The following is a 22,908-nucleotide window of genomic DNA, read 5'->3' on the forward strand; positions in this document are numbered from 1 at the left end:
GCGCTAGGACACACTGGCACACAATCATAGAGACTACTGTCTTAACCCTCGGGCGTGTAGGTCTGCCCTGCCCGTCGGCTATAGACCATCTTTCTGATGTGAATTTTCTCATTAGAAAAATATACATCCATATGGACACAAACGGTTGCCTCCAATTTCAGGGTGTTCACACTGAAACACTCTAGAAGACCACGTATGTGCCCCTCGGTTGTGGACAAATCCCAATGTAAGAAGCCTCAGACAGAACTAAGATCAAGCTTTGAGCTTTCTGTGTCCTGAACTAAGTTGTTTGACCTCTCTGGGACCCAGTTTCCTCATTCACAAAATGAGGATGAACGCTGGACCTCTGAGGTTCCTTCCAAGGCTAAAGGTCTGTGGCTGAGCCCAGTGTTTCTCAACTCTGGCTTTTCCTTATAATTATCTACAGAGCTTTGAAAAGCAAAAAACAAAAACATCGATTTCTGGCCCACACCCCAGACCAGTTGCATCAGAAACCTTTGGGGATGGGACTCAGCCTCCAAAAATCCTAAGGTGCAGCCCGGGTAGAAAACCCCTGGCCTTGACTACAGGTTTCTGTGAAAAAAACCAGTTTTACTCATTATTATACTCCTCGGTGCGACCAGAATGCTACCGTGTGCTGAGCTGGACTGTTTACCCGCCCTGCCTGCTTCTGTCAGACGAGGGAAGTGACGTCAGAAAAAGAGCATCCGACCAGCAAATGGGGAGCTGTGCTCTAGTCCCAGATCCTTAAGAGACCAGGAATCTCTGGGCCTCATTTTCCTTATTTACAAAAGGAGAGGTTGAGATGAGATGATTTCTTAGGTCCCCTGCAATTCCCAAATTCTACGGCCAGGTATGTAGAGGAAAAAATCCTAACGAGCTCTGACTAGAGGTCCCATCCCTTGCTGGTGTGTGGGCTGCAGGCATGTGGCAGAGCATTATAATACAAGGCTTCAAGCGTTGCTCTCTATATGGAACTCAACGGCCAGGTCTCTTCCAAAACTCAAGACCACCTTCCCGCAAGTTACCTTTCCTGAACCCAGGCGTCATCTGCAATGCCACAGCTACTAAGGAAGGACGGACAAAAGCGTTGAGCAGCTGGTTCCTGTAAGCCGAGCACATGAGGAGAGTGACGTGCTGGAAAACAAGCCCGTCGACCACTTCTGCGTCTCCAGAGTCCACTTTCAGAGTCACCCGGTCTTTGGCGAGGCTGACGATGTTGGAGTGCAGCAGAAGGCTGGACTGGACCACTTCTTCAGCAAGTTCACTGTCTACATGCACACAAACAATCCGTTCAGGCAAATGGCGAAGAAACGGGGTGGTCACTGCTGGGAGTCTCAGGCCCAGCACGAACCAACGCTAGTGACCCGACACGCTTATTCTCAAGTGCCGCGGACGGGTTTTACGCTCCACCAATTGAGGTAATGATACCATGTGTGAAGGATATTGTAAAAGCACTATTTCATAAATCAACTGCCTCTGAGGACATGTAACGTGCTTTCTTATCTACCCCAAATCTGTCAGGCATTCTGAAACGCACATCAATTCCCACTCTGAAAATCAACGCTTCCTCAGGAACCAAGGTTTTGTAATTGCAAGTTACATGACAAGAAAATCACATATATGGGAATGTAAGAATACTAACACAAGAAGACATGCTTCATACACACATACACACACCTCGCTTAGACCAATTCTGAGATGGCAAGAATATCGCTTTACAACTTTGCACGTAAACCCAAGGGCAGCCCAGAGAGGCACTCTCCTAGCTTCAGGTCTCTCTGAGCACAGAGGGATGCCGAGGAGATTTTTCTGGTTTTCCTACATCAAAGATAACTAAAGAGGCAGGCTCATAACAGTTCCTGGTAAGCCATCACCTGACACTACACCGGCCTAGAGATAGCCAAGGAGTTAGAATTATAAGTATAATAAAGGGATGGTGATATTTAACAACATTCTTGATAAGGGAAATACTTTTATCGTTCCCCTGAGCCAAAGAGCTGGTTGACAGGTGGGCTAGGCAGGCACACTTCTGGAGCTGGGCGACAGGCTCTGCTGCTGCGTCACACGAGGGACGAGTGGGAGGTGTGGTTTTCCTTTCGGACTCGATCACATTCGCTTGGACTAATCTGCCTTGTCTCAGCCCGCTCAAGGTAAGGGTGCAGCACATGATATCATATATATAATACAAGATGATTTATCTTACACATACAGTATAATGCTATGTATATCATAAAAAGGCCTAGATAGAATGCTTAAGAACATATGGGGTAATCTGGGTAAAAAAGCAAAAAGGAACCGAATACACATAACATGTTCTAAATTAGGAATAGTGTTTGATAACTACATGATTTCTGGTACTTGGATACCAAGCGGCTCTCACTTTGTAACAACTGGAGTTGTCGTGGCAGCTGCACAGGTACTTTTCGCTGGGGACTGGCCACATATTTATCCCCTCTTGAAAAACCAACACCTCAGAAAGACAGGTGCCTCTGCTTTCACACGTTTCTGGGCCAAACATTCCTCTTTCACGACTTTCTGCTTTATATTACAGTCGACATGTCCTTTGTTTCCCATCAGACTGTTAACAATACTGGGATTCGGATTCATCTTTACTTCCCTCCCGGTGACCAATGCTCAGCTGGCCAGCACTCCTGTTGGCAATTCTTCCCGGCCTCTCTCAGCCACACCGCCCTCTGCTGCTGCCTGGCTCGGCTTCCTGAGTTCTTATCTACGCACGGCAACCTTCTCGCTTGTCTCCCTGCCTCCAGTTTCTCCCCACTGTGGTCCATCTTTAAAACTGACATCAGGGGACCTCCCTGGTGGTCCAGTGCGTAAGACTCCGCGCTCCCAATGCAGGGGCCCTGGGTCTGATCCCCGGTCGGGGAACCATATCCCGCATGCCACGGGGCAACTAAGCCCGTGCGCCACAACTACCGAGCACGGGAGCTGCAACTAAGAGCCTGTGTGCTGCAACTAAGACCCAGTGCAGCCAAAATAAATTTAAAAAACAAAAACATACCTCCTTATAAAAAAAAACACAAAACCTGACACCAGGCTGCTTGCTAAAGGCCAATCCGTCACATTTCCCTGCCTAAAACCCACGCCCGCGTCCTGTGACCTACAGACTCCAGTCCAGATCCCCAGGCAGCGGGCCTCTATGATCCAGCCTCTGTCCACATCTCCGTCTCCATCACTCCCTTCCCAGAGCCAGTGTTCTAATGCTACCAACCACCAGCAGGGCAAGGGATGCCCGGTGCTGTCACACCCGCCATCGCATGCTTCCTGATCCCTACGTTAACAGCGCTCCTCGCCATCTGTCTTCCTGAAGCGCTCCTACTATCCCACCAAGATGCGCTCAGTAACTTCTATGAAATCTTCCCTGCGCGTGGGCCCTTTCCTACACAGCAGTCTCAGTAAGCCCCAGCAATGTGTCCATAGCTCTCTGTCTTTATGGCACCCAGCCCTCTCTACTAGTTTACACATTACTACCCACCCTGTCTTCTACACACCAGCAGAACCTCCAGAACGGGGTTGCATCTAGTTCATCTTTGTACCCCTGGTAGTTCCCAGCATGCACTAGGTACTCAGTATAGGTTTAATGAGTGGACAGTAAATACTTGACTATAAATAATTATCCGGTCTTAAAAAGACTGCATTTCCAATTGTAGTCAAAGAGATTGAAAACAACTTAAGCTAACTATTGTCATATACATCCCAAACTCCCAGCATAGTCTTCATAACTCCAATGAGGTTTTTACAAAGTTGTTATCATCAGAGAATTGTATACAGTTCTCCAAGACCAGCCCTTTAATCCTTACAACCCAGTGAGGCAAATGGGTTGCAAATATAATGTGGTAGAAAGAGGTGGGTGTAGGGGTTTCCCTGGTGGCGCAGTGGTTAAGAATCCACCTGCCAATGCAGGGGACATGGGGTCAAGCTGTGGTCCGGGAAGATCCCACATGCTGCGGAGAGACTAAGCCCGTGTGCCACAACTACTGAGCCTGCACTCTAGAGCCCATGAGCCACAACTACTGAGCCCGTGTGCCACAACTACTGAAGCCCGCGTGCCTAGAGCCCGTGCTCCGCAACAAGAGAAGCCACTGCAGTGAGAAGCCCGCACACTGCAATGAAGAGTAGCCCCCGCTCGCCTCAACTAGAGAAAGCCCGCGCGCAGAAACGAAGACCCAACGCAGCCAAAAATTAAAAAATAAATAAATAAAATTAAAAAAAAAAAAGTTTAAAAGAGAAAAAAGAAAGAGGCGGGTGTAGAGGGAAGAATATGTGGAGTACAGAGTCATTGTTTAGTCTCCACTCTGCCAGGTAGCAAGGGCGGGTATTCTGGTCCTCTATCTACTCAGAGTCTCATAGGGAGAAATGACATGTAAACCGTTATTCTCAAATAATTGATATGCTATGTTCAATGTCCTAGAGTGATAAAAACAGATTAGGCTTTCTTTCTCTGAGCAATGCTTTGCTTAAAGTCCTATATGGGTTTTTTTCACGTCTAGGTTACAACGTTTCCAAATTAAGAGATTTAAAAAACAAGCATTCTCACCACATATGTCCCACATACATACCAGGCCAAGTGAGAAAACCCCCGAAGGCCTGGGCTAAGCCTTTCAGCCATAAAGTCTTTTCCAACAGGGCATCAAAGTCCATGGATGGCCGGTTCTGAAGCAGAACAGCAACTATTAGTGGCCACGGACTCAGAACCAGGTTTTGAATTTGCAGGAGCTGCATTCTGTAGGCAACTTCAGTGACAAAGGCATGCATGTCCTCTGACTGTTTCTGAGGAATATATCTAAAAGGAAGAAGACAGAACAACCAATTACAGTTCTGCTACTTAGACAATGTGAGTGGAGAAGGGAATGGGAGAAGACAGACCCTTTAGAAGGTTTCTCATACTTTCTGCTGACTGAATTCTCTCAGGTCACGCTGCAAAAATATACTTTCACTTTACTAGAGTGGGATCTGTCCATTCATCTCTGGACTATGCTCTTGAGAGGTGATTAAGAATACTCAGGGTAAGAGGGTTGGTTCTATTATCCCTGGTTCCAGGCCAAAACAAACAGACAAATAAACAGACAAAAAACACTTGCTGCTGCTTTGTATAAGTGGTTGTATCACTTCTCCTGTGAAAACCGATGCCTCCTCCCGTGTACTGAACTGCTTTGTCTCCCGAGAAGCCACAGTACTTTGAACACGTCTCTTGCAGAACACACTTAACAGGCGATGACATGATATGTATGGCAACTGCTCGTGCCTGTACTGACAGGCTGTACCACTGGCCTGACTACTGCTACACCGCCCTTCCGAGCAGCTTCAGGGCACCTGCTAAGCACTGCCTCGGTCCTTGCCTGACAGATTCCTCATGCGTGGATCACCCAGCGTTGAGTCAGATGATATCCGGAACCTACCCAGAGCTGGCTGGAGCGAGGATATACGCATAGGACCTAACAGCAGCCACATGATAAGGTGGCTTAATGTGAAAGCTGTAGCCAATGGGGACTCCCCGGTAATGGATACAACTGGCCAATTTGAGATGGACAAAGTGAAAGCTCGTGGCTGCAGAAAGCTAATGTCTGCTTCTGAGAGCTGACGAAGCTGCGAGTGCGGCTGCCGGCCGCTGTGGGGCCACTGGCGCTACAGATAAATTATGTTGCTGCAGTCATGGAAGCCTGGCTGGGCAGGCGGTTTGTCCCCTTTACTCCTGCGGGTGTATTTCTCTACATTAAGAAAACCCAAATGTGTATCTGTACCTGCACCCTGAAAGAAGCTAACACATTTCCTTGCCCACAAAACTATAACCTTCTTGAGAACAGGGACTCACTCCCATTCATTATTATCAAACAATGCTTTCTAGGATCAAAAACAATACTTAGTACACACTTCGGCTGGCCTACCAATAGGAATTGTGCTCGACAATTCCCATACATACACTTGTTAACACCAGCTTATTTCTTCACACTTTTAAGTCAGTAGGGTACTAGGGAGGGAGCTTGGGGAGAAGGAATCAAAAGAAGCATCTATTACTTTGAGAGTAGGCAATGGGTTTTGTGTTTTGTTTTGTTTGTTTGAGCATTGTCTGGCTTTGCATGCTTAATGTATATATCCTGCAGTTAAGTGTCTGGCGAACATACTAATTGAAGCTTTCTGCTTCTCCGGGGTGTGATCTCAGATAACCAAGTTTCAGTGCCAGAAGTGGTCAACTCAAGAATCGCAGTTTACACTTTCAGATTTTCATCCTTGTTTCTATGTCAGTTATGAAAACACAGGCCTTGCACCTTGGAACCAAGTTATATGGGCTCTGATGCATCCTCCCAGCTGCCAGAGATCGAAGCGACACAGGGTCTCCGAAGTACACATGAATGTTTCCAAACTTTTCAGAGAGAATCTTCCTGGCTTTCAACAATCCCTGAGAGTACCACAACAGGGGAAAAGAAAACAGGAATACATTCAGAAATCAGTTGGTGTATAAAGTATATCATAAATAAATATAAATTGAAAGAAATTTAATTTCTTTAAATGCCAGTACAATCAAGCTTGGCTACCCTTTACGTACAGTTGTAGATTCTTTCGGCTTAGGAACCCCTAGGAGCTCATAAGCATACAGAGTTTCTTCCAATATCCTGTCGTAACTGATGCTGATTGGAACAAGGTAGGTATCAAAAACTTCTCTTTTAAAAAACGGTTCCATCACAATATTCAGAAGACCTGTAAACGTAGGGAGAAATGATTGTTCAAACATATTGAAAAGGAGAGCAAACAAGGCCGCAGGAACATACTAAAAGTATACATTATATACCAAGCCCATAAATAGAAACAGTTGAACTTAAAGAAACAGTTATACTTATGAAGTAAAGAACATCTTGCAAAAAAAGTGTCAAGTTCTATTTAGCAGCTACGATGACACCACGCCTGAAGCCTCTGGGTTTGTGTTTTCCCTTCAGTCTGTAAGGAACCTACCAAATTTTGGAGTCAGTGTCTTGGCAGAGCGGCTTCTGGTCCCTTCGAGGAAAAATTCAACAGGAGCATAACCATTCTTTAAAGAGAAAACACAAACAAACACAACAAAACACAAAACCCATTGCCTACTCTCAAAGTGATAAATGCTTCTTTTGATTCCTTTTCCCGAGTTCCCTCCCGAGCCCTCTGAGCAAACACTGCTCACAGTGAAACTTAAACAAGAGAGTCACACAGAGTAAACAGATTGCGCAGGTTATGCACATTCCTTGAGGGGGAAAAACCAGCTAAGCAGTCCATTCAGAAGTTACGAATTTAGGGCTTCCCTGGTGGCACAGTGGATAAGAATCTACCTGCCAATGCAGGGGACACAGGTTCGAGCCCTGGTCCGAGAAGATCCCACATGCCGCGCAGCAACTAAGCCCGTGTGCCGTTAACTACTGAGCCTGTGCTCTACAGCCCGTGAGCCACAACTACTGAAGCCCGTGCGCCTAGAGCCCCATGTTCCGCAATGAGAGAAGCCACCGCACCACAACAAAGAGTAGCCCCCGCTCGCTGCAACTAAAAAGAAAGCCCGTGTGCAGCAACGAAGACCCAATGCAGCCAAAAATAACTAACTAAATAAATAAATTTATATAAAAAAGTCTATTAAAACAAAAACAACAAAAAAAAGAAGTCACGAATTTAAGTAAGACCTTAGAGCAAACTTCAGTGAAAAGAAAATACAGCTTGCAAGTACTCGGTAATTATTTGCACCTACCCGTAACATAGTTTTCACATATTGGGAGAACACCGCCCAGTAGAGTTTATTGCCACCAAAGGTCCGCCGCATGAAAAATGCCCCCGACATTCGCAGCAGCTCACTAACCATCTTCATTCCTAGGAAGTCTACGAAAGAAACAATGGTTAATGTTTATTTGCAGACCTTGAAGCTTTCTATAAATATCTCAACTCAGATGCTATTAAGATAGATTTCACGTATGTAAGACATCCCTAATCTTAAGAAGAAACATCTAATGGAATTAAGGAAAGAAGGGACTCTGTCAGCAGGTGCTGGCTGGGAGGTTACCTTGTGCACCCCACTCTCCATGCACCTCTGCATTTACAACCAGACCAGCTAGAGATGGGGGAAGAGCAGGCAATGGGACAGGCTTAACTACGCCTTCATGCCAATTTCCTTAGTCAGCACTGCTGCTGACCTCAGTGACAGACCAACATATATCCTCCATGCTCTGGACAGTCAGGGCAAACTAGCTCTCACCTTTCCTGTTTAACCATCAGGTAAAAATATCAATCTTCTTTTAGTGGCACAGATTAAAAAAGAAAAGCAAGTCCAGAATGAGAGAAAGAGTTCTACCACCAGTTTTAAAACAGTTCTTTTCATTTTTCCCTAATTTTCAAATAACTTCCTCACGTGTCTATATAGATGGAAATGCTTTCAAAGTGCTTAAGGTCCTGGCAGTTTTTACCTTACTGTTTACTGTGTTTATTAGCAAAGGTGTAGGCTTGAACCCCAGCTTTCCTGGCTAGCTTATAAGGGAGATGATAAACAATTTATTTGCCTTAGCAATCCTACTTTTTGGAATCAATCCTACAGAAATAAAAGCATTAATATGAAAATGTATTGAAAGCTTGTTTGTAACAGCAAAACTACCACATTATGATACATATACACTGCTGAATATTATATAGCAATGAAAATGTTAGACATGAAGTTGGAACCTTACCAAAAAAAATCACACCACATACAAAGATTAACTCAAAATGGATCAAGGACCTAAATATAATACCCAAGACGATAAAACTCTTAGAAGAAAATATAGGGGAAAAGCTTCATGACATTGGACTTCGCAATGATTTCTTGGATATGACACCAAAAGCACAGAAGATAAACAACAGATAAACTGGACTACAGCTGTCCCTGGGGTTGGGGGGAGTCTGTGGGGCATTAATTCCAGGACTCTCCACGGATACCAAAACACTTGGATGTTTAAGTCCTTTATATAAAAGGGAAGAGTATTTGTATATCACCTAGCACGTCCTCATACACTTTAAATCATCTCCAGATTACTTATAATTCCTAATACAATTGCTATGTAAACAGTTGTAAATACCATGTAACTGCTATGTAAATAGTTTCCTGTGAATGGTAAATTCAAGTATTGCTTTTTGGAACTTTCTGGAGTTTTTTTTCCTGAATATTTTTGATCAATGGTTGGTTGAATCCATGGATGCGGAACCCGTGGATACAGAGGGCCGACTGTACACCAAAATTAAAAACTTCTGCTCATCAAACGATACAATCAACAGAGTGAAATGGGAGAAAATATTTACAAATCACATATCTGATAAGGGGTTAATATCCAGAACATATAAAGAACTCCTTCAATTAAACAACAAAGAAAACAAACAACCAAAAGGACTTGAATACTCCTCTGAAGAAGATATAGAATTGGCCAACAAGAACATGAAAAGATGCTCAATATCACTAATCACCAGGGAAATGCAAATCAAACTCATGATGAGATACTACTTCACACCCATTAGGATGGCTATTATTAAAAACAACAAAAAAAACCCCTAAAAAAACAGAAAATAACAAGTGTTGGTGAGGTTGTGGAGAAACTGAACCTTGTGCACTGTTGGTGTGATTGTAACATGGTGCAGTGACTGTGGAAAACAGTATGGCAGTTCCTCAAAAAATTAAAAATAAAATTACCATCTAACCCAGCAATTCTACTTCTGGGTGTATACCTGGAAGAATTGAAAGCAGAGACTCAAACAGGTATTTGTTCACCTATGCTCACTGCAGCACTAATCACAAGAGCCAAAAAGTGGAAGCAACCCAAGTGTCCAGGGACGGATCAATGCATAAACAAAATATGGTATATACATAGAGTGGAATATTATGCAGCCTTAAAAAAGGAGAATTCTGACAGACACTACAATACGGATGAACCCTGAGGACGCTATGCTGAGTGAAATAGGACAGCAACAGAAGGACAAATCCTGTTTGACTCCATGTACAGGAGGTATCTGGAGCCGACAGATTCATCGAAATAGAAAGGCGAATGCTGGGTGCCAGGGGCTGGAGGGAGAACAGAATGGGGGGTTAAGTGTTTAATGGAGACAGAATTTCAGTTGTGCAAGGTGAAAAGACTTCTGTGGATGGATGACAGGACAACAATGTGAACTTAATGCTACTGAATGTGCACTTAAAAATGCTGAAGATGGTAAATTTTATGTTTTGTGCATTTTACCACAATTGAAAAACATGGTAAAAGAATTTAGATCTATTTATTGACCTACAGAGATAGCCACTGATATATTATCAAATAAAAATAACAACAGCAAGTAATACATCCAGGTCGTATAATCTCATTTTTCAACCTGAACCAAAAACCCTATGTGCATATATGCTTGCTGACGTCTGGGTGGGCGCAGTAAAGCGCAGTGCAGAGGACAGAATCCAAACTATTAAACACTGGGACTGGTAGAAAGAAGGGAGAGGGATTCCCTGGTGGCGCAGTGGTTAAGAATCCGCCTGCCAATGCAGGGGACATGGGTTGGAGGCCTGGTCCGGGAAGATCCCACGTGCCGCGGAGCAACTAGGCCCGTGAGCCACAACTACTGAGCCTGAGTTCTAGAGCCCGTGAGCCACAACTACTGAAGCTCGCGTGCCTAGAGCCCGTGCTCCGCAACAAGAGAAGCCACCGCCATGAGAAGCCCGCGCACCGCAACAAAGAGTAGCCCCCGGTCGCCGCAACTAGAGAAAGCCCACGCACAGCAATGAAGACCCAACACAGCCAAAAATAAATAAATTAATTAAAAAAAAAAAAGAAAGAAGGGAGAGGTTATTTTCATCATTTTCTTCAAATAACCTCGGCACTGTTAAAATCATTCCCGTGAATGCCTTAATTTTTATAATTAAAAAAAGGGAGAAAACCAATGCATACCCATTCCTGCTGCTATGACCGGCACAGGTAAGTCGTAGTTGTATAAAAGAAAAGACAGCATCAGAAAGTCAATGTAACTTCGATGACTGGGCAACAGAACAACAGGATGCTCCTGGATGGCTCGCTGTAGCTTTAAAACAAATGTTACACTTTGAATAATTTCAGCTTTCATATTATTAAAATCGTATCTTAAATCAGAAAATGGAAGAACGTGCGTATGTACAGAGGGAATACGAGTAACGTTTTTCTGTCTCCCTACCACGTACGCAGAACTTACTTCAGAGTTCTAGTTAAATAATCTCCCATAACGCAAGAACAGCAAAAAGATAAATTTTACGGATCGTAACAATGATGGTGATGATCACTAACACGTAGTAGTTGAGGAGCAGACTAAGCACTTTACAGGCGCTGTTTAATGCCACGTATTTGTACATAAGGCCTAAGCCTCAGCTTCCTCATCTGTGACGTGGCCACGCCTCTAACACATGGTGGAGCTAGGCCTGGATCTGTCAGTCTGAATTAAAAAGTCAACTGTCAGCCACTGCGCTAGACTGACTGCTAGTTTGTAGGAAGAGAAAACAAAACTCCTCTCAGGGAGATTAAAAACAATTACCAATTGTTAGGACCAAGGAAAGGACTGGTATTTCTCTATCTATGCACCGGGCTCACTGCCAGGGAGAGTGGGTGCCTCGTAGCAGGGAGGGAATGCATCCGAGCTCCCCGATCCACTCCTCGGGCTGCCAATCCCCAAAATACCCACTGTGTCAAGGTGTGTCTGTCTTCCTGAAATCTAAATACGTAACCCACTGAGGCAAGGTAGTCTGCGATCAGTTAAGACGTAGCCAGCAATATCCCCCGCTCCCAACACTGTAGCAAACGTTCTCCGACAGAGATGCAGACGGTAAGTCAGCAATCTAGAAATCAGTCACGGCAGGAAGAAATACTTGGAAGCAAAGCAAATGACTGAATAAAAACAAAGCATTAAAAGGCATGAGGAGGAAGGCCGGTGAAGGTAAGCGCTTCCTAGTAAGAGAAAAAAGGTATTAAAAACAAATGAATAGAAATAATCTTCATAGGGAAAGCTCTGACTTTCAGAAAAAAGTAAACAATTAAATGACAGGAGTGATAGAATTAGAAAAATCACCATTTGGCAATCGTAAGAGTAATAACTGATTCAAGCAAAAAACATCAGTGGCTGTAAAAACGAGTGGAGGAAAGTATGATAAAAAACAGGACACTGAAGCATCCTTAAAGCCTCTTGTCCCAAGATACTTATTAATTACAGGGGGACAAAGGGTAACTCTACAGTGGCAAAGAGCACTGCAGCCAACTGATGAACGTGAACATCACCAGGAACAGGTAGACAGAGGCCACGTGCTTCTGGGCTGATACACTGAGAAGGACACGGCCTGAGCCTAATCGAGAAGACATCCCAAACCCAAATCTAGGGACACTAGAATATAACTGGCCTGATGTCTTCAAAAGTAGTATCATGAAACACAAACAAAGACTCAGTAATTGTTCTAGATTAAAAGAGTCTAAAGAGATACAGAAGCTGACTGTAACACACGACGCAGGACTTTCTTTTGCCTAGACAGGACACAGCTGGGACAGCTGGTGAAACATGAATAAGATCTGTACTACCAGCACTGTGTCAATGTTAATTTGCTTATTTTGATAATTACATCGTAAGAGAATGTCCTTGTTTATAGGGAAAACACACCAGAAACGTGTGTGAGGAAAGGAAAAAGAACATGTTGTAGGGGCATCTTGGTGAAGAATATACAGAACTTCTTTGTACTACTTCTGTAACTCTGTGAACATCTGACATTAGGTTAGTCTGTAAAGTCTGTAGCTAAGTGACTAAGTTAGTTTGTCTGAAGCCTGTAGATCTGAAGGTACGAGGAGAAAACACCCTGCAGAGAGGCGGAGTCTTTTCTGCTCAGGCTGGATGCCACCTGCTAACCAGGGCCTGCTCATCTAGTGCAAAGCGGGATGCCTTTGAGTTGAATAAATTGTCAGGGATTGAAGAAGAGGTTGCTTTTTTACAAGCAATACTCACTTTCTGAATACCTTCTTCATTTACACACACTTTCGAGAAAATTTGTTTAAATACTTTGCTCAGGGCAAAGGCACAGAACCGAATGGCTCCCAGACGCAGTTTGTGGTTCATTTCATCCAGGATCTCACAGGCTTCCTCTCGCAGGACCTCGGCAGATTGAAGGGATTCCCTGGAAAGCTACAAGAAAAGGGAAAGCAAGGATAAATTTCTGGAAAAAAAAAAAAGAAGTCAAAATTCTTTTTGCTCAAATCAGTAGGACCAGTTCCAAATGGACCAATGTTATTCTATAACTCAAAATGGTATGTTTTCTTCTTAATTTAAATTGATATAATTTAAGCTTACATCCAAATTCTCTAAAATAAGTTGTTGCTCAAGATCTAGTGTCCGAGAGCATACACTTAGTAGTTACTTTCAGTAGATTTTTGCAGCTGATTTTTTAAAAAATTTATTTTATTTATTTATTTTTGGCTGTGTTGGGTCTTCGTTGCTGCGCACAGGCTTCCTCTAGTTGCGGCGAGCGGGGGCTGCTCTTTCTTGCGGTGCACGGGCTTCTCACTGCGGTGGCTTCTCTTGTTGCGGAGCACGGGCTCTAGGCACGCAGGCTCAGTAGTTGTGGCCACGGGCTCTAGAGCACAGGCTCAGTAGTTGTGGCGCACAGGCTTAGTTGCTCCGTGGCATGTGGGATCTTCCCTGAGCAGGGATCAAACCTGCGTCTCCTGCATTGGCAGGCAGATTCTTCACCACTGCACCACCAGGGAAGTCCCACAGCCTACACATCTGAGGAATCAGGATCAGAAGGGAAAGAGAGCACTGGAGCATTGCCAGGAGAGGACCTTCCTCGAGACAGAAAATGCTCATGCCCGTCTGAGCCAGTTGAGAAGGCTGGGGAGTAGGAAAGACAAGACCCCTGGGGACAGGAAGGACCTGGATAGGTGAAGAACACAGGTGAAAAGGCCGGTTTGTTCAGAAGGCACTGGAGGAAAGCAGAGAAGAAGAGAATGACCCGGCCTCTTAACCTGTGCACCTGGGCTTCTCATCTGCCCAACTGATATGCTGTCCCTACAGATCCCTCTCCCTGGAAACCTGAGAGAAGCAACGGTCTTACAAGTCCTTGTCCCCAGTGATGTCCCTCTTCAGTCTCTTCTCCACGTCACAAACCTGAGCAGTCTCTTCAACGCAGAAGTCATCACATCCTTCCTTGGCTAAAGCCCCTTCAATGGCTGCTACTGCACTGTGCAAGATAAAGGCAGCCTGAGCTGGAGAAGCAGCAGCAGGGATGGGAAGAGGTAGACAAGTGCTATTTTTAGAAGGGTACGTCATTTTTAGCAGAGCACATCAGCAGCTCTTAGTGCCTGAGAGTGTGTGAGAGGAGAGTAAGAAGCTGAAGATGGCATCCAGAGTTTTGGTTCGAGCAACTAGCATATGAGGGGGGGGCATTCTTAGAGACAGGACAATCTGGGTGGGAGGGGGGAATATACACAGTACAGGGGTGGGGTGGATCCAAGACTTTGATTTAGACATCTTGAATGCTTTTGGAGTGCTTTTGGAATTTCCAAGTGGATACCCAATAAACTATAAAAATATATGTATGAAACTCAAAAGAGATCTGGGCTGAAGCAACAGATACTAATTATCTATATTACTTACAATAATATATTATTTTTGTATAGTAATATTATGATACGGAGACATTAGCATAAGGAAGGTACTTAAAATTCTGGCAATAAATAAAACTGCCCAGCGAGTGGGTAGATAAGAAGGGGCGAGAACAAAATCTTGAGGAACAGCAGCATTTAAAGAGACAGGCAAAGGAAGAGAAGCCCATAAAGACAACTGGGAAATAATCAAAAAGATGAGGTGGGCAAGCGGGAGAGTACGGTGTCAGGGAAAGGAGAGAGTGTGTACCAAAAGCTATCCAGGATTTGAATGAGGTTGATTTTAGCCACGAGGAAGGAGGTCATTCATCATCTTGGGAAGAGCTCCTACAGGGCGCTGGAAGACAGATTCCAGTGAGTTGAGTGGTACACGAAGGGTGAGAAAGTAGGGCAACGAGCATAGAAAACACAGCCAACTTCTTCAAAGAGCAGAGCAGAAGTGGGAAAGGAAGAGATGGGTAGTAAGTAGAGAAGGAATGTGGTCAAAGGAAGTCTAATTAAGTTGGAAGTGAGCATGTTAAATGCTGATGGTAAAGAGCCGGTAACAAGGAAGAAGTTGAGACAACTGAGGGGACAGAGGACAGAGCAGAGTCCCCGAGGAGGAGGGGGGAGGTGGAATTCGGAGCAAAGGAGCAGGGTGGGGATTAAACTCGAACAGAAGGGGACCCCTGTTCCATTCTAGTAGGAGGGAGGAAGAAAATGATGGGTGTTAGATGCAGGTAAGTTAGGAGCCGGATCTCAGGGAGCTGAAACAGCCCTCACTTATATAATGGCTTACATTTTCTTTGTGAAGTAGGAAGAGAAGTCATCTGTCCAGAGTAAGCAGAGAAGGTAGGGTTGGAGGTTCAAGGAGAATGGGGCAACTGAAACTGCCGTTTTGGAGACAGGGAGAGAGTTTACTAGGGAGACAATCAATGACTGGGTAACACAGAGGGCCCAAGGGTGCTGCGTAACCGAGAATTTAAAATATTTCCAATCTACCTCGATTATATGATTCTTCTCAGCAGTACATTCAAGTCCGAAAAACACTGGCTTAAAACAGTCACACTTAACCTGGCTGTGCATTAGAATTACATGGGGAAACTTAAAAAAAAAAAAGAAGAAGAAGAAAAGAGAAATGCCTGGGTCCTAACCTAGACCAATTAAACCAGAATCTCTGTGGATAGGACCAAAGTATTTTTTTTTCATTCATTAATTCAAGAAATATTTATTGAATGTGTACTACGTGCTAGACACCAGGAATACAGCAATTTAAAAGAGAGAGAGAGAAACTTGACTTCACTTATGAAATAAGTTCAGTCAGACAAGATTAATAGATACCCCAAGATAGATCACAACAATATGATTAAGAGCATAGGTCATATGTCCGAATCAGAATAAAAGAGACAGCAAATAATAAAGATAATAAATAATTTTCCTGGGAGCTCCCCGGCGGTCCAGTGGGTAGGGCTCTGCGCTGTCACGGTCTGGGCCCGGGTTCCAACCCTGGTGCAAAACAGAGCACAGCTTCTCTCCCAAGCCCTCTTCTACGTCCCTATCTCAGTGAATGGCTCTAACAGCCTTGATTCTTCTTTCCTTCACTTCATTCACCCGACTGGTCATTTCTTAAGTCTGTCCACTTCTCTGTTTCTATAACCACTTGCCAGTCCAGGCAGCTACGATCCTACCAAGGGATTACTGCAGGAGCAGCACACACAGCCTTCCCGTCTCCTTTTTCGGCAGAACGGCGCCTCTAAAACATAAACTGATCGTGCCGCACTGCAACCGGAAACCCTTCCACGGCTTTGCACTGTATGTAGGATAAATCTAATTCCTTTGGACGGTTTACAAAGCCCTTCACGACACGGCCCTGGCTTTCCCCTCCAGTCCAACTCTTGTCACTGCCCTTCCTTTGCTCTCTTCAGTCTGGTTCCATCGAACACCTCTCAACATCATGAACATACACGCGCGCTTCTCCTTAAAATAAGCTGGTGGTTCCCAAACTTCACTATACTTGGGAATTGACTGGGCTTTTAAAAAACTTTGGACGCCTGGCTCCTCACTCCTGACATTCTGATTTAATTGGTGTGAGGGTGAGACGTAGGCACAGGGATTTTTAAAAGCTCCCTGAATAATTTTTTTTTAAACATTCCTTTTTTTAAAAAAATTTATTTATTTATTTATTTATTTATTTATTTTTGGCTGTGTTGGGTCTTCATTGCTGTGCGCAGGCTTTCTGTAGTTGCGGAGAGTGGGGGCTACTCTTTGCTGCGGTGCATGGGCTTCTCATTGCGGTGGTGTCTCTTGTTGTGGAGCACGGGCTCTAGGCGTGTGGGCTTCAGTAGTTGTGGCACGTGGGCTCAGTAGTTGTGGCACGCGGGCTCAGTAGTTGTGGCACGCGGGCTCAGTAGTTGTGGCTCGCAGGCTCTAGAGCGCAGGCTCACTAGCTGTGGCGCACGGGCTTAGCTGCTCCGCGGCATGTGGGATCTTCCGGGACCAGGGCTCAAACCTGTGTCCCCTGCATTGGCAGGCGGATTCTTAGCCACTGTGCCACCAGGGAAGCCCCTCCCTGAATAATTTTAATGTGCCATGAGGTTTGAAAACCACAGGGATAAAGTTATTTGGTCTGCTAGGAACACTCTTCTTCACCACTTCACCTGGAAAACCCCCAAACATCTTTCAGGCCTCATTTATAAAATCACTTCTCTAACTCCCTACACAAAATTAGTTGCTCTTATAACTAATTAATGCCCCTGTACACTGGCCTCCCAGTAGCAATGTCTTGTATCATATTTCACTGTAATTGACTGCACAACTGTCATCACTCCCTATTAGACTATACACTTAAGAGGTCAAGAACACTGCTCAACTAGCTATTAGACACAAAGTCTAGCAAAGAGGCTAAGACGCATTAATGGGTACAATAAACATTTGATGAATGTGCTGAATATAGCAAAATCTAAAAAGATACATTAAAAATAGCAAAATAAATTCACAGAATCAAGAAGAGATAGAACATGCTGACAATGAACAATTCTGGCTATGGCTGAAGGGGGAATCACTTACCTGTTTAATGACATAATGAATCTCTTCAGAGTTGAGAATGCTACATTTAATCTCACTTGGCTTGCAAGGAGTAATTCCCTTGTAGACAAGAGGTGTGTAGCATTTCATGGCAAATTTCAGGTCGCTGACATGCCTCCTCTCCTCCAAAACATCTTCAAACTCATCCCACTTTTTGAGCTCCTTCTGTGGGTAAGGCAAATGAAAGAAAGTGATGCACATGCTGTAAAACTGCGTGGGTAAGGTTTCATCGTAGCCCAAATTCTTATTCTGTGACACAGAGTCAGAGCAGAGTGTTCTGATGTTAGGTTTTCATACAGTAAGAAAAAGAAATGTAGCTATTGGACTTCCCCGGTGGTTGAGAACCCATCTGCCAGTGCAGGGGACACGGGTTCGAGCCCTGGTCCGGGAGGATCCCACATGCCGCGGAGCAGCTAAGCCCACGTGCCACAGCTACTGAGCCTGCGCTCTAGAGCCCGCGAGGCACAACTACTGAGCCCTCGTGCCACAACTACTGAAGCCTGCGCCCTAGAGCCCATGCTCCACAACAAGAGAAGCCACCGCAATGAGAAGCCCGCACACTGCAACGAAGAGGAGCCCCCGCTCGCCGCAACTAGAGAAAGCCCGTGTGCAGCAACGAAGACCCAACGCAGCCAAAAATAAAAATAAAAAAAAGAATAAAATTACCAAAAAGAAAAAGAAATGTAGCTATTATTAGGATCAATGAATTGATGCTATTGAATTATAATATTTTATTATCATATTTCTGATTGCTATCTTTATAAAGCCAGTGCCCCTTTATGAAAGTTAACAAACATAGCAAAGGTGGGACATTAGGCTCTAGAGTAATCTGATCAACTTTACAGGTTTCGTCAATCACACCAATAAACTTGTTTTGTCTGCCTCTCTCACTTAGTTTTAAAAATTAAAGCGTACATCAGAGAGTCAAGATTATGTCAAATCAAATAAAACTACATGGCTGCAAACCCAAGACAAACGTGCTCCCATATAAGCTACTGTGGAGCAGTCTGTATTTTGCTGTGTTACTTTCTTTTCTCCTTTCAACCCACTGCAATTCAGCTTCTATCCAACCAGCCCCTGAAACTGCTCGTTATTAGGCTACCAACGACTGCTGAATTGTTAATTCTTAAAAGTTTGTTTTCCTGATGATAAAAGTAATAGCAGTAATAATAAGTACAGCTAACACGCGTCGTTGCTTCCTAGGTGTCAGGCAGTATCCTGAGAACGTTACCTGTATGAAGGGGCAATCAATTCTCACAACAAACCTATGAGGTAGTTGTCACCACTACCACGTTTCACAATGGGGAGATCAAGGCACAGAGAAGCGAAATAACTCAGCCAAGGTCCCACAGCTCTCAGAGGGCAGAGACATGATTCAAGCTGAAGCCTTATCGCTTCACAGACCCTTTTCCTAACCACTACCCTATACTACTCAGCATGCTAATTATGGAAGATTTGGAAACGTGGAGACATACAAGCAAAGATAAACTGCCCACAATGTTACACCCTGGGAATAACTACTCTTAACACTTACTAGTTCCCTTATTTTTTTCATTCATAGATACAAAAATACATATTTTTAAATTTAAAACATGGACCCTACCAAATATAGTTTATCTTGCCTTATCAACTGTATTCTGAATACTTCCCTATATTAAATATTGTTTTAAAATACTTTAGTGGCTGCACCGTCACCTTTATATTCCCTAATTTCTTAATATAATTTTTTAATTACCAAAGTGATACATGTTCATTATAAAAATTGAGGAGATACAGAAAAACCCAAAGAAGAAAATTAAAATCAACTGTCTCCCAATGAGCCAGAGACCATTTCAGTGAATGCTTTTTTCTGTGCCTGTGAAAAGTCCCTCCCTCACCACACGTACATTTTGATTTGTCTCCTGATTTTTTTTTTACTTAATGTTATAAACGCTCCTCCATGTCATTTAAGTTTCTCCCACAATATTACTTTTAATGTTCGATATTTGGACTCTTTTTTTCATTCATTGCTACTATAAAAAGCGTAACAAACATTAATATTTCTTTCAAATCTAATCATTAGACCCTGGTCTCTTGCAAGTCTTTGTCCTCCTAGATCTCCCCACCGTGGGACACCATTCTCAAGCACTCCCTCCTTTTATTACCTACAACTATTCTGAAATGTTCCTACTGTGGTCTTTAATTCATGACTCTGTCACAGCAGAAAACCCACCTCATTTCTCTAATCCAGAGATTCTCAACCTGGGGGAAATTTTCCTCCCCCGGTTACAAATATGCGTTCTTTCCTCCCACTTCCTTTAATGTATGTTAACATCTCCATTCCTCTTTTCTTCACGCCACACGGTGCTGAGTACTCTCACCTACTCAACTGGTTTCAAATATTTATGCTTCTGAATCCCTTGCCCTGTCCTCCTCTCCCATCTGGCTTTTCCAAAACCGAACTCACTTCTCCTCTGCACAATCCTACACGCTGATTATTTTCCTGAAAGCTCAATCAATAACCCCACACCATCTACATCCCTCTGTCTACATCACTCTAGACCTTTCCTCCCTCACCCTTCACATCCAATCCGTTCCATCCTGCTAACACGGCCTTTAAGGATCCATCACGTCTACTCCTCATTCACATGCCCAGCCTGTGCTCTTTATCACAGCGGCTTCCTCACTGGTCTCCTTGCCTGTGCTTTGTCCCTTTGAATCAGTCTTCCATGGCACCATGCGCCCTTTTCAAAACACAATTCTGGCTTAAAATATTTACATGACACCCCTCACCTCCTTCAGAATAAGACCTAAGCCACTGCTGGCGTCATATGAGAACCCCTATGACCTGGCTTTTCCTTCTCACCACACTCATGGCCCACTCAACAGTGAGTGATTTGATTTCCCCAACACAGTCCATCGCTGACAGGCCTCGGGGCCTTTGCACGTGGCCATCTCTGCCTGGAATGCCCTTCTGTTCCTGTCATCCTTGCTTTGGCATCACTCTTCTGTGACAACTCTCCTTGACTTCCCCTGATGGAATGACTCTGCCTTCCTCATTAGGACTTCTTTACCTTCTACATACGTCTATTGTGGTATGTATCCCATAACATGTAATCGTTTGCATGTCTGTCTCCCTACTAAAATGCAATTACCTTGAGGGCCGGACAATTTGTGTCCTCTTTGTATTTCCATCATCTAGCTGTGTTTGGAATACAGCACAATTGATCAATAACTGACCGACTAAATGTTAAGGTAATAAAAAAAAACAAACAGAAAAACTGAGACCACCTTTAGGCACGACGAGAATACAAATAGAAGCAAAGAGCATTTATTAGGAGTTTAAGTATAAAAGGATAGCATGTAAAACATGTGAAATACGCAAACATGAACATTTTTATGCCTACATATATAAGTATAGAGAATATATGAGGGGAAAATATTCGAGCTTGGAATTCTGGTGTAAAACTGCAGTCGCTGTAACATATCGCATACTCCTGCTTATAAGGCTGAAGAACCTCAAATTTCACAGTTCTCATTAATGAAGTAATGGCATAAGTTATACAGGCTCAGACTTGGTAGAATGCCACAAATTACCATTATAAATGATATAATTTTAGGGACAAAAAAGATCTTAGAGACTTCCCATTTAGCGGTCCTGGGTGTGGGAACAGAAAAGGATCACAATCAGTTGGGGAGGTGTGTGTGGGGTGGAGGAGGTGGGGGGGGGGAAGAGAAAGAGAGAGCGGAAGGGGAGGAGAGAGGAAAGGGGGAGAGGGGAGGGAGGGCGTCCTCAGAACAAGAACCTGCAAGGCAGAGCAGCACGTATGTACCCAGCAGGTATGTAACCTTGCCAGCTGTGATCATCTGCAATCCTTCCACGGTTCTGTTAACTGCAGGATCAAGCTCACACTTCTCACCACACGAGCCAGCTATACAAAGACCTAGTTGCCTAAACAAGCTATGACATCTCATGGCTCCCGCAGCTTTGTTCAAGTCACCTCTAAGAAGGGCATTCCTATCAAACACCTGAGCATCTGTCATATGCGTGCTATTGTGGTATGTGTTGGGGATATGTGTTGTCTAACCAAGACGGACACAGCCTCTTTTGTCAGTAACCCTGTGCATGGTGGTACCAGTTGTTGAGACAGGGCACTTACAAATGGCCGTTCGCCACCGTTCACCTGGAAAACACTCAGCCATCAGCCACAGCTTCTGTACACCTCCTCTGTGTACCACTTCCACATTCTCCCTTTAACGCAGGACCAAAATGGTCATCTTCTCCGTTGAGTCTTTAGGGAATCCTCATTACATTTTCATCTAGAATACTTCAATAAACTTGCCTTTGGTGTCTCCCCTACAAGACTGTGAACTTCCTGTCATGTGTCTATACATTTTTGTATTCCCAGTCCTTCAATCATTGTTTGTGGAATGAAGAAATAAATTACTAAATGAAGCCACTTCTTGAGCCCTGTTGATGACAGCTCTCCAACATTCACAGTCTAAAGCTCAAACTTCTCCCAATCTGGTCTAACTCAATGTCTAATCCAGTGGTTTTTAACCCAGGCTGCACATTAAAATAACTTGGGGAACTTAAAATATTGATGCCAAGGCCCCCCTAAAGATTCTTGATTAATTTGGTCTGGGAGGGGTACCTGGGTTATCAAAAGCATTTTTGAAAGTACTCTAAGTGATCCCTACATGCAGCCAGGGTTGAGTGTTACTGCTTATTAACTGGCCTTCCCTACGCCATGCTGGAGAAGTATTTACCATCATAAAATAAATACTCACCCAGGAGCACGATACAATGAGGAGGCCAAGTGAGAAGAATGAGGTGAACGATTTTCCCCCCATTGTTCGTCTTCCCTATCTTACTTTGCAGAGTGGGCCTCTCCTGATTGCCAGTTAAACAGGCCTCTCCTTGTACCTCCCTTTCAACTGCTCTGGTGGATCCATTCATTCAACAGTTACTGACAGCCCCAAACGTACCGGGCACCGTTCTACAGGCTAAGAACATGGCATGAACACGGCGGACAAGGAGCGTGCCCTGAGGGAGTTGAAGGAAAGGCGGACAACAAACAAACAAGGTAAGTTCGCTTAGGAATGCCACCGGTAGCATGCTGGTAAATGTGCAACTACGGGAGAGCCCTGGTTTATAGCACCTGCCAGTTTCTGGGGTACACACGCTCCCAGCGTGGCAGATTTCAAGCTACCAATACGACCTCAC

The 22,908-nt window shown here is 44.2% G+C and overlaps 1 protein-coding gene across 1 annotated transcript in view; it reads right to left on the reverse strand.

The window, feature by feature from the left end:
• The window catches only part of GNPAT (glyceronephosphate O-acyltransferase), a 30,743-nt gene that overhangs the window by 4,355 nt on the left and 3,480 nt on the right, over positions 1 to 22,908 (reverse strand). The window contains exons 2-10 of the mRNA XM_082407764.1: positions 17,685 to 17,867; positions 12,985 to 13,161; positions 10,923 to 11,052; positions 7,727 to 7,854; positions 6,970 to 7,045; positions 6,566 to 6,717; positions 6,288 to 6,418; positions 4,581 to 4,804; positions 1,029 to 1,271 (exon numbers count right to left, since the gene is read on the reverse strand). Coding sequence (XP_082263890.1) covers positions 1,029 to 1,271; positions 4,581 to 4,804; positions 6,288 to 6,418; positions 6,566 to 6,717; positions 6,970 to 7,045; positions 7,727 to 7,854; positions 10,923 to 11,052; positions 12,985 to 13,161; positions 17,685 to 17,867 — 1,444 coding nt within the window. The remainder of the gene's footprint in view (positions 1 to 1,028; positions 1,272 to 4,580; positions 4,805 to 6,287; positions 6,419 to 6,565; positions 6,718 to 6,969; positions 7,046 to 7,726; positions 7,855 to 10,922; positions 11,053 to 12,984; positions 13,162 to 17,684; positions 17,868 to 22,908) is intronic.

The sequence above is a fragment of the Balaenoptera borealis genome (assembly GCF_965194805.1).
Source record: "Balaenoptera borealis genome assembly, chromosome: 10".
Classification (NCBI taxonomy): domain Eukaryota; kingdom Metazoa; phylum Chordata; class Mammalia; order Artiodactyla; family Balaenopteridae; genus Balaenoptera; species Balaenoptera borealis.